Below are 11,320 nucleotides of genomic sequence, written 5' to 3'. Positions count from 1 at the left end.
CGGTGGTCACATGCTTCCACATGCATGTAAGTGATGTCAAGAGCACCTTTTCCACTGAGATAAGTAATCTCTTTAACTACATAATGACAAGACTGGATCAACCATAGCTAGCTGAGATAAGCTATGTTTTGACAGGGAACAGAGTGAGTGAGCGAAGGCTGTGTCAGAGGACGTCTCAGTGCAGCTAACTCACTGTGAGGATTCAAAAGACTGTTTGAACATCTCAGTGAGAGCAGTTTGAGATGATCTAACATCCTCTGAACATGATGACTCTTATGAAATGGTCAGCAACAACATCCAGGCAGGCTGTCACGTTTAAAGTCTGCTCAGTTGGTACCAAGGAGCCCACAGTAGTGAACCACCACCAGCAGCCTGAACCGTGGGTACAAGGCAGGACGGTGCTGTTCACTCCAGCTGTGGATTGACAGACACCTTGTTGTAAATGAGTTACGGCTGCCGTCCAATCAGCTTGAAGCATTCTGGCCTTTCTCAGAAGTCAGAGGACAACCGCCACTCACTCACTGTTTGCTGTTGTTTGGATGATCCTCTGTAAACCCTAAAGATGATTTTGTGGGAAACCTGAAGACCTGGCCTGAGGGGGGAGTATGACCTGCTCACCGTTACCATCGTCTGCCCGTTCTAAACGTGCTGACATGTGTGGTAAAATTTGTAAATTATGATTATCTGTGTCTGTGTGTTGGCCCTGCGACATGTCCCAGGTGGACCCCGCCTCTCGCCCTATGACAGCTGGGATAGGCTCCAGCGCCCCCCGCGACCCTGAAAAGGATCAGCGGACGCAAATGGATGGATGGATGGACATCTGTCAAAAACATAGATAAATTTAACAACCACGGTGCAGGTGCTTTGATACGGCGCCGTGTGTTCATCTGCTGAAGGACGAGCCATTAATCAGAGTCATCTCTTCTGTTCACAATGTTGTCATAGCAAAAGGCAACATATTACAGGTGTGTGTGTGTGTTAAAATATGAAGGCTAAATCCACCATAGATTTTTTTTCTTTTTAACAAATGTTTTCAAAATATGGGCGTAATTTAAAAATCGACCCTTTATGCCTGTATTGTGTTAGTTTGTCGTGGTCTACAACAGTTGATGGACTCTTCAGTCTACATCCTTTTTCTTTAGTTTTCCCAGAGTTAACGTCACAGATGCAAGAGCGCCATCTGGTGGAGCTCAACAGCTCCATGAACACGATTCAGTGCAAACGATAAAGCTGCTGCATCGCTGACACGCTGGATAGAAGCAGTGCACCTCATCAGTCTGGATTCCAGATTGGAGACAACTAATCTTTTTCTTTCCTCCACAGCCTCAACTACACACGATAAGATGATGATCAAATGAATGTTTCACTGAAACTGAGATATACTGACTCCTACATATCGATAAATGACTGCTGTTCCTTTGTGATGCGTTGTCATCAAACTAATTAAAACTGTTTTGAATGAATAATCACAGTCGATGTTATCAGAGTTTTAAACTGTAGTTACATAGAAAGGACATAACACACACAAGAGTGGAAGCATATACACCACGGGAACGTCCAGAGAAGAACAGAAGCAAAAGTCCTGTAGCAACATGGACGTGTCGAGTACAGAGGGATTCACCAAAATCTGTATCTAAGGTTGCTGGACCATATTCTTGTACTTTGAATGAGCAGAGCAACCTGGGCTCTCATTACACCTGCAGCAACTTTCTCTTTTTCAATGGAATAATCATAATCATAATAATAAATCAACTTTTTGATGATGTTCTTTGTCCAGCACCTGTATATTAGAGTCCTCCCTCTGTCGTGTTCGAGGGCTTCGGAGGTTCTGCTGATGGTTTCAGACGTCATTTCCAAATGATCCGAGTCATCGTGGTTGTTGTAAACCAGGCACGGCTGCAGGAGCTGAACCGCCGACTACAGACTATACACAATAGCTTCAGCTTGCAGAACTCGCTCCATCCATACATCAGTATTAAAATATCAAATATGTAAGGGACTATTTTCAGTCCTGTCCTGGTGATTTTAGGAATTGTTGAAGGACCAGGACGAACAAGCGTGCTGACAAAAGTTTCTACTTTATTATGATCATAAATGGTCGCCACATTACAAAGTTATGAAAAGTTGGTGATGCTGTTAAAACCAACTCTACAGCTCACAAAGAAGAAACACGAGTAAACAGGATAAAATCAGAGTTTAAAGCAGCTGTTCAGAGTTGGTGTCTTTCAGCCCCCGTCTACAACAAGCCCTGTCTCTTCAGATCCTCGTAGGTCTTCTTGTTGACCACGTTTCCACTGGAGTCCTCGTACTCTTCCTGAAAAGCACATCAGCAAAAGCAATTAGCAGCTACACCACAACAAAACACAAATGTCTGCTGAGTGTTGGTACCTCTGTGTCTGGCTGCCACCGCTCTGATGCTTTCTGGGACTTGAGCTTTGCCCACACTACAGTGACATAAAACACATAAATACATTAACATCTGAACACGAGCTGCATTCAGAATCTGCTCCAATCAACTCACAGGACACAGCATCCTCGATCTGCGTGACGTTGGCAAAGTGAGCGGTGTTGGGGATTCCCAGGCAGCGCATCCCGTGAGCGTGTCTCCACTCCTTTAAACAAACATGGAAGTTCATCAACCTTTAAACGCCCCCACAGTCACTGCCAACCACGAGAAAACAACAACAGCAACATACTGCAAAGTGCCTCTGGAAGGCCTTGGGTCCTCTGTAAGTGTAGTTTCCACAGATCTCACAGTTGTAGTTGATGTTCAGCCCGTGCAGTTTATAGAGCCAGTATGGAATTGGCTGCAGGAGTGACAAACACACACGGTTACTGCGGGTGATCAGGTAGACAACAATGAAACATGTTATTTAAAAGTAGCCGTGACATTAAAGTGAGAGCGTGTCCTCTGAGGGATCTATCAGCGTCACGTAACAGCAGCGCAGGCTGCGTGTGGATCGACACGACTCGCGTTAACACATGCAGATTTCACACATGCGTGTTACTGAGGCCGTAACGGTTACTCTGTGCAGGTGTGTCTGCAGCTTTACCTTGCCGTCCCAGCCCAGTGGCAGGTTCTTGGGGTTGTAGATGATCTCGTTGTCTTCGTCTTCGCTCTCGCTTTCACTGACCTGCTCTTCCTCCTCCTCCTCACGCTCCTCTCCGGTCCTGGCCTGCTTCCTTTGCACGTTCTCGTGAGTGAGCTGCCTTTGCTCCTGTAGCCACATACGCAACATATCAACATGTGGTTTCCTCACGAAGCCGGCTCGAAACACGAGCTCCAACAGCAGCATTAACACATCCAGACTCACCCCAAGGATCTCCACGTACTCGTATACTTGAGCTTCCAGGAAGGCGATTTCCTTGTTCCGCTCTGTGTCTCTGTTGGAGTGACGTAGGAAAGCATTAAGAACTACATACCGAACACTTTGATGAGACGTTATGAGGACGTGACATTCGAGGGACAGTTTTACACTCTTACTTTTTAGGTCCCTTTGCTTTGGGGTTCTTGGCAAACAGTGAAGGATCCAGTGATTCCAGGGACTTGCCTTTGGTGCTGAAGAGCCTCTGAGCTCTCTCCTCCAGGGTCCTGAACACAGACACATTCAACCATTAACTGCTGGCTACCAGCTGCCAGAACACCGACGTCCTTTTGACTCTGTTACAAGGCCCCAACTAGACTTTTGTACTGTGCCGTTTTAAACATGTCTCAACAAACACACTTGGCAAACACTAAAGACAGTTTCTGTCAGCTGCTTTGTTTTCCAGGTGCACAGCAGGCAAAACGTCCGACTGACCCACAGAGAGACGGCTTCAAACCAGCCGACAGGTGGGGTCAGCAGCTCTCTGCAGCTCTTTGTCATCCTCCTTGTCCACAGAGGTCACCACTCGATGGCTCTGCATATTTCATTTGGGTTTTTTGAACACCGGATGCTCTTTGTGGTCTCAAACTGGGCTCTCACTATACTAAGGACGCGCGGCGTGAGGTTATCTGTAGTTCACAGATGATTCCCTGTCCCCACAGAGCTGGTTTTCCAGTAATATTCTGCTTGGAATATGAAAACAATCAGCCTTTAATGCTGTAGAAAGTGAGTTATTACGCTGCTCCTGTCATGTTTCTAGAAGCTTACCCTCCACATTTCAGTCCCAAAGCCATGAGTGCTGACTTCAACCTGTCCAGACCCAAAGAGGCCAACTCCTACAGCAAAGAGGGAAACGGAGAGTAAAACAAATATGAAACCATTATTTATGCAAAACACTTTGACTTCAGTCACATGTCAACGAGGATTGATTTTACCTCCCAAGAGGAGAAAGCAGAGAGGTCCAGATGAGCACCTGCATGTGTCAAAGCACTACTCGTCTCTTTCTACAAATAATCACATGCAAGAAGTCAGAGAGGTTCCCAAAACCTAACCATCATCTCTCACTGGTCCCAGCAGAAGAACTTACAGGCCAGCCTGGAAAGGTCCCATTCTCCCATTTCTTCTCAAACTCTGACAGCACTTTGCCATAAAGGTCGTTCTGGTCGAGCAGCGGCTTGACCCGGTCTGTGTAGTCCTGCAGGTACTCCAGCAGCATCTCCAGATACCTGCAGAGCACGAGGCATTTAAACGTGTGCACTTCTGCATGCAACACTGACGTGTGACTGAGGAAGCAGATTCTTTACAGTTATGCTTCCAAGCTGACGTCTTGAATAAGCAGCATGGACTTACTTTTTGTATTCAGCATTTTTCCTGTCCTTGGGAATGTCGAACAGCTGGTCAAATGAAGACAGGTAGGTGATGTACTCCAGCTTCTGTACAGACACAGGGCACAGACAGCAGTCAGACACATCCTGGCTCGGAGGCTTATTCTTTATTAATGAGAATAAACGGCTACTTCAGGATCACAACCTCAGCTCCCTTTAAGTTGATGTACTTCAGGTAGCAGTCGTGCAGATCGAGGTATCGGCCGTATCCCTCCTCATCGGTGAAGTCCACCATATCTGCCATAAACACAAGTCATTCAGGCACTTTAAGCCTGGGTATGAAGGTCACAGATGTTACTTACAATAACTGTTAAGTGTAGTTATGCAACTGCAGAGCAGACGTGGGGGAACTCAACACAATAAAGTGTGTTTGCTAACCAAAGGCAGCCAGTGCTTTGCCTAAATGAGCCTTTTCATGAATGAAGAAAGAGTGTTGATGCTTTCATGGGGCAGCTAATCCAGCTGTGAGATGGTAACAACACCTACAGCCTGTCTGACACGTTCTCAAACACGAGGCTCTCTGTTAGTGGCGATTCGCAGCAGAACCGATTAGCATAAGCAGATGATCGGTGCTTTGCATGCTTCTTTTCCAGTGAGCTCCGGCATCGATCACATTTCCTAATTTGACCCAAGAACAAAAGTAGCCAGAAAAACGTCTCCCTACAAACGTTACTGCTGCTCAACACTTACGACTACTAAACCGCCAGGTTTGGTAGTCGTGAAGCCAACTAATGGGTTCAAACCATTTAATAATATCATATTTGTGACGTTTACAAAGTGCTCTTCTGCACTTCAATGCTGCACAAATACTACGAGCTATTGTGCTTTTCCATGACACAGGTCTACTGTGCAGGTCTACGAACAGCCCAGCTTGTTTTCAACTCTATTTAACTTCCTACATTTGATCGATTGTTATCCAGTCAACTAAGCCAAGAACAATAAAAAGGCTGCTGACAGTCTGCTGCTACATGCTGACCACGTCCTGTTTATCTGGGAGAAAAAGGACACGGTCAGTATTCACATCTGCAAACATCTGATTATTAATCCTAATTTTGACCTTGGACCACGTCCTGATTGTTCCTCAGCTGTTACAAAATGAAATCAAACTTGTTGGCTGCTGTGTGGGTCTGTATAATTGAAAGTGTATTGGTATAAATGTGTGATGAATGTCATTCATTCATTCAGGCTCATTCAGAGGGAGCCTTCACCAACAGGATGGACACCAAACGGCACAAATTTCCTACAATTAGAACTAAAAGAGAAACTGTCAGTAATCAGCTGCTCTGATCGTCTTAGATCGCTGTGTTTTTATTTCAACTGCAGATTTCAAACACACGTGTGCAAAAACAATCTAACAACACTGATCTGATTCTCACACTTCAGTAATCGTTCTTCACACAAAGTGATGCTTAATGCAGTGTAGCTACTTTCTATGAGTTTCCTCATTAGATCCCATTTTTGTTGTTGCAACAAATGAAAAAGTCAGGAAGCATTTGCTCCTCTAGCTGCTGTTCTGTGGGATTTGCATGTCGTGCAAACGTGTTCTTGACTCAGGACAAGCACGTGTTGTTTGAACTCACTCTGAGCCTCCTCGCTGGGGTTATCTCTGGCCTTCATCAGCTCCTCGAACTCTGCAGACATGGGGATGGAAATCTGCAGGAAGGACAACAGAAATCAGTTTCAAAGACCTGATGTACGCTTTCAGTTGACATTTTGGAATCAAAAGAATAAATACTTCATTGGGATGCTTTCGGTGGAACTCCTTTATCTGTTTGAGTCGGTTGTAGAACTCTGCAAACTCATTTGGTCCTGAGATGGCTGCAAGTTCGTCTCTCCTCATTCTGTCAGACAAATAATCCAGGAACACGAGAAGAACAAGAGGAAGTCATCAGGACAGCTGGTTTTTCTGAAGCAGCAGTCATGCATTCACCCCTGGACTTTTCAAGAGCCAATGGAGGTGCATGCTGACCAAGCTCTAAACCATCTTTACTCAGACAGTGGTCTATTACAAAGTGTGTGTACTGTCCTACTGCACTCGTGTGAGAACAGTGTAACTGTGCAGTCTTCACAGAGTGTGAGTCCTTTTGTCCTGTAGCCTCTATAAGCGCTTCTCCTCATATTATCCAGAGTTCATATTCAAAAGCAGCTTAAGTGGAAGATTATCCTGATGGGCCATATTACAGGACGTCTTGCTTTTGTGTTCAGCCAATCAGGCATCAGACATAAGCTGCCACATGATTTCTGCCTTCTTTTGTTAAGTAAAACTGTTTCTCTTCAGTAGACAGACCGAATCTTTGAATGATGTAATCATCTACGTGCTGTAACAGCAGTGTGGTGAGCATCGCATTTAACACAATTCAGCCACTGTTGCTGACAGTGAAGCTACACAAATGTCAGTAAACACATCCACCAACTACCTGACTGACAGGATGCAGTATATGAGGCTGACCAGGGCTCTGTCTGAATTGGTGATGTGCAGTACAGCAGCTGTGCTGTCTCCATGTTGGCCTGCATTTGTATAGCGCTTTTCTAGTCCCTAAGGACCCCAAAGCGCTTCACACTACATTCAGTCATTCACCCATTCACACACTGGTGATGGCAGCTACATTGTAGCCACAGCCGCCCTGGGGCGCACTGACAGAGGCGAGGCTGCCGGACACTGGCGCCACCGGGCCCTCTGACCACCACCAGTAGGCAAACATGGGGTTAGTATCTTGCCCAAGGATATTTGTCATGCAACCAGGAGGCAGCCTGGGATCGAACCACCGACCTTCTGATTAGTGGCTGACCTGCTCTGCCACCTGAGCTACAGCCACCCCAATGTTCACCATGTGCACCTCAGACATCCACCCACAAAAATACTCTGAACATCCTGCAGTGGTTGGATGTATTAGTAATGAGCAGAAGCAGAGGATTCTGTAGCCTTCAGAATGTGAACAAGACCAGAGCGATAGTGACCGACTTCAGAGGGAAGAGAAAGGCTACACGACCCACGTCCTCGGAGAGGATCTTGATGCGGTCGAGGAAAAAAGGACCCGATAGGGCTTTGGAGTTGACGTCAACAGGCTGACGTTACAACAGGCTGAAGTGGAAGACCGACAGGGGGCGTGGACTAGGGCTGCCACGATTAGTCGACTAGTCACGATTACGTCGACTATCAAAATAACCGTTTGTGGCAGCCCTAGCATGTACAAGAAGAGTGAGCATATATAAACAATGCAGGCTCAGATGCTTCAGTGTGAGGCGATTATCTCACTCAGTTGTTGCAAGCACATCACTTTTCTTTGGCGTGCTGGGGAAGCAGCATCGTGACACAGACTGAACAGACCGATTAGGAATGCTGGCTCTGTGGTCGGCTACAAACTGGACACCTGATGCTGGAGAGGTCGTGAACACACCGTTATCCACCATGAACAATCCCGACCACCCTCTGAAAAACTTAATCTTATCTTAATCTATCTAACTTAGGCGTGAAGCGTAGCTTTGAGCTTCTTGTGCTGCTGGTTCAGTGAATTTTGGTCAGAGTGCCGAAACCTGCAGCTTCAGAATCTGTGAGCTGTCTGCTTTTAGCCCCGACGGCGTGTCTGTGTGCGTGCCGTCACGTGAACGATCCACGCTCTGTGTTTACGTCTTTGGTGGGATCCATGTATCTGCTCTCATTTTGTGTTTTAGCTGTTTGGTGGTTGTTTAAATAGTTTTGTGAGCTTTAAGCTGAGGTTCTGGCGTTTCAGATAAAATACATTTATATTTAAAAATCGATTCAGGATTTACTGAATCGATATCGCTTTATACAAGCTAAAATCGATTTGAATTGGGAAATCAATTTTTTAAACCCAGGACCTAGCAAAAACAATTTGAGGTGTTATGTGCCTTCATGGAAATATGCCTTTGACACAGTTTGCTACTCCGATTCGTTATCAGACTTCAAATAACCAAAATATCTCCAGAATATTTCCTTGGACCCGTCTTTTCCAACAGTGTCCTCGTCTTGTGAGCCCTGGGCATGTCCTTTCAGGTGCCTTGTTCAGTAATGCTACAGCTCACGTTTTTCTTCACAATTTGGTGTCATTTGGTCTTCTATCCTGCTCACACGCCCAACATACTGCTATGCCCAGCTGTAGTAGTATTATCACCTAGCTGTTTCTGAGTGATTTGCTACTAGACTGGTGAATAAACCCGCGTGTGTGTGGACCCCAAGTTAGAGAACAACAACAATGTCACAGTAGAGCAGACGATAGTCTAGCAGATTCACATCATTTCCAGAAGTGGTGAGATTGGAGCTGACGTTAACCATCTCCTGTCATGTGCCACATGTAAGAAACGTTACGTCCTCATCCTGACTGTCACAAGATTTTTCAGGCTTCTCGTGTGAATACACCTTTAGTTGGTCTACTTTTCAAGTAACTGCTCAAAAGTTTGTTTCTTTACTTCTGTAACCGCACAAAGGTCCAGCCAACATATCTATATTTGAGTGGAAATGACTGTTCGCTAAGAAAACACTCACCCATCTTTGTCTTCATACAGGTCTCTGAGATTTGCGCTCACTTCCATATACCTCTGCAAGAAGAAGCGCAGACACCTTTTTACCAGCGTTGACCATTAACAGTGAAAAGCTGCTAATTATCAAAAGTGATTCTTTGTCTCCAATGTGCGTCTCTGAAGTCAGGTTTTAACCATTTATATTTTACACCTAGTTTTAATGACCTCTGACGCACTTGGGGGCAGATTTTTGGGGTGTCATTTCGTTGTGACACCGCTTCATTCAGTACATCTGATTACGTTCTTTATCTGACCTCTTTTCCCGTGATTAGTGTAAGAAAATGCATCAAATCCGCTAATAAATAGTGCTTTGCACGTTTACAAAATTGTAACCTGGGTTTTATGAAAGGTTAGTTATTCGTTGAATTGCCAGCAAATACTATTAGCCAGGTAGTGAGAACAGTTTTAAATGAGTCCAAACTCTTACTCACATCCAACATCGCTCTTGTTCGATGGTCAGAATTGATTTGTTCACGCAGCTGAAATGAGAGTTGGAAAAAACACACGGACAAATGTTAATTTCAGCGTTTCTGGGATTCACGACCAAGCGTAGCAATGCTAAAGCTAGCCTTAAGTAGCACCACTTACCGTCGACTTCTTGTGTAACATTTCTTTAGTTTTAGCATCCATTAGCCTCTCTTTCTCTTCGTGATAGCGACGCTGTTGTTCTAATATAGTTTCCATTGTCCGCAAAAATGTAGAACGTTTACTGGAGACGAAGTAAGGTTTCTAATGGGGTAGAATACAAATGAACGAAAGCGGCAATACCCGCCGTATCTGGTACGTTTGTTTTCAATGGCGCATGTCGCCGAGCTAACGGCCCGCACTCTATTAGCCGTATGAGAAACATGAACCTGTGGAAGGGTTCCGCAGTGGTCATGTCCGTCTACAATACTTCTATATTTTTTTTATCTGAAGCCTTTCGACAGTTAATAATAACATTGGTTCCAGTTTATTTTTAGACAATTACCGTGAAATCCTTTGACACAAATTGTTGAAAGTAATGGTTTCGTTTAGATTTTGACCGTTTTAGCTAGATGAGTTGATGGGCATAACAGCAATTCCTTTCAAGAGGATCCCTGGTGTTTACATTACTGAAATGTAGAAACTGCTTCTGAAAAGTACTCTTTTTCAACGTGACGGGTTGGCACCACACCGTGCACGGTCTGTGCCGCGTGCTCGGTGTTCTCTTTGCACTTCCTTTGTAGTCTACACTACCATCAAAGCCTGCCATAACACACAACGCACCCTCGCGGAGGCGCGCGCACGAAGGCAGTCTGGAGCCGTCAAGCGTCGGATTGGTTAAAGAGAAAAAGACCGGAAGTGTGAACTCTACGTCTTAACATAAAATACGTCCATTCATCCATCTTCTTCGGAGGGCTTGTTTTTTCAATCAGTTGCTTGATTCAATAAAAAAAATAATCTGAACTAGGTTGCATTATAGACTGACATGTTTGTATATTCCTTGTGATTTTTTCGGCAATTTTCACTGGTATCAAAATAAAATCCAAATTTAAAAATGTAATGGTTTGAAATAACATGTTACACAGTATGATCAGGGAAGATAAAGCAAATAGGCTAACGAGTGCAAAACTATTCTATGAGTATTGATATTGGGTGAAAGGACATTACAAGCCTCAGGTCTACTCGTGCACACGTGAAAAATTACAGAGATTAGTGTAATTTTTTTAACCTCATTTGGAATAAGTTAAAGTGTATTGCATCATATGAATATTGTTTTTTATAGGCAGTCTTCAGGGGAAATAAGCCACAGGCTTTTATTTTGACAGATCACACCGGAAACCCTGCTCGTCACGGTCGCTAACGTGACAGTCGCGGTTCCACCACATTCTCGAGCAGTCAGTCAAAGCAGCGGACAGTAAAAAGAAGCGGACGAGCAGCGTTGCGGATTTACAGAATAAACAGTGGAGCTCATAACACATACGTCCAGCCAGCTTATAAAGGTGAGCTGCTCGTATTCTTCTGTAATGGAGTCCACTCTATGGAGACAACGAAGATTTATTGGGTTAT

At 44.8% G+C, this 11,320-nt stretch overlaps 2 protein-coding genes across 3 annotated transcripts in view; one reads left to right on the top strand and one right to left on the bottom strand.

Annotated features, from left to right (window-relative positions):
• Window positions 1-2,059: 2,059 nt before the first annotated feature.
• Window positions 2,060-10,399, bottom strand: sf3a3 (splicing factor 3a, subunit 3). Its single transcript, XM_085261466.1, has 17 exons — window positions 9,878-10,399; window positions 9,721-9,768; window positions 9,255-9,307; window positions 6,486-6,591; window positions 6,331-6,403; window positions 4,896-4,987; window positions 4,716-4,798; window positions 4,453-4,591; window positions 4,301-4,369; window positions 4,134-4,201; window positions 3,485-3,592; window positions 3,315-3,384; window positions 3,054-3,218; window positions 2,697-2,807; window positions 2,522-2,612; window positions 2,389-2,444; window positions 2,060-2,314 (listed from the first exon to the last, which is right to left on the bottom strand). Exons 1-17 carry the CDS (start codon window positions 9,971-9,973, stop codon window positions 2,237-2,239), a joined length of 1,506 nt encoding a protein of 501 aa, XP_085117592.1. The 5' UTR covers window positions 9,974-10,399; the 3' UTR covers window positions 2,060-2,236.
• A 718-nt stretch (window positions 10,400-11,117) lies between these two features.
• LOC146549879 (ubiquitin-conjugating enzyme E2 E2-like) overlaps window positions 11,118-11,320 on the top strand; it is a 65,244-nt gene continuing 65,041 nt past the window's right edge. For both annotated transcript variants that reach the window (XM_085262495.1, XM_085262494.1), the window contains exon 1: window positions 11,118-11,253. The gene's annotated coding sequence lies outside the window, so the exon portion shown is untranslated. The remainder of the gene's footprint in view (window positions 11,254-11,320) is intronic.

Source organism: Mchenga conophoros, linkage group LG22, assembly GCF_057382185.1.
Source record: "Mchenga conophoros isolate Kocher_MC1m ecotype Shallow Benthic linkage group LG22, M_conophoros_male_GT1.1, whole genome shotgun sequence".
NCBI classification, from domain to species: domain Eukaryota; kingdom Metazoa; phylum Chordata; class Actinopteri; order Cichliformes; family Cichlidae; genus Mchenga; species Mchenga conophoros.
Note: the sequence above shows the minus strand (reverse complement) of the source record. Positions and strands in the feature narration are given on the sequence as shown.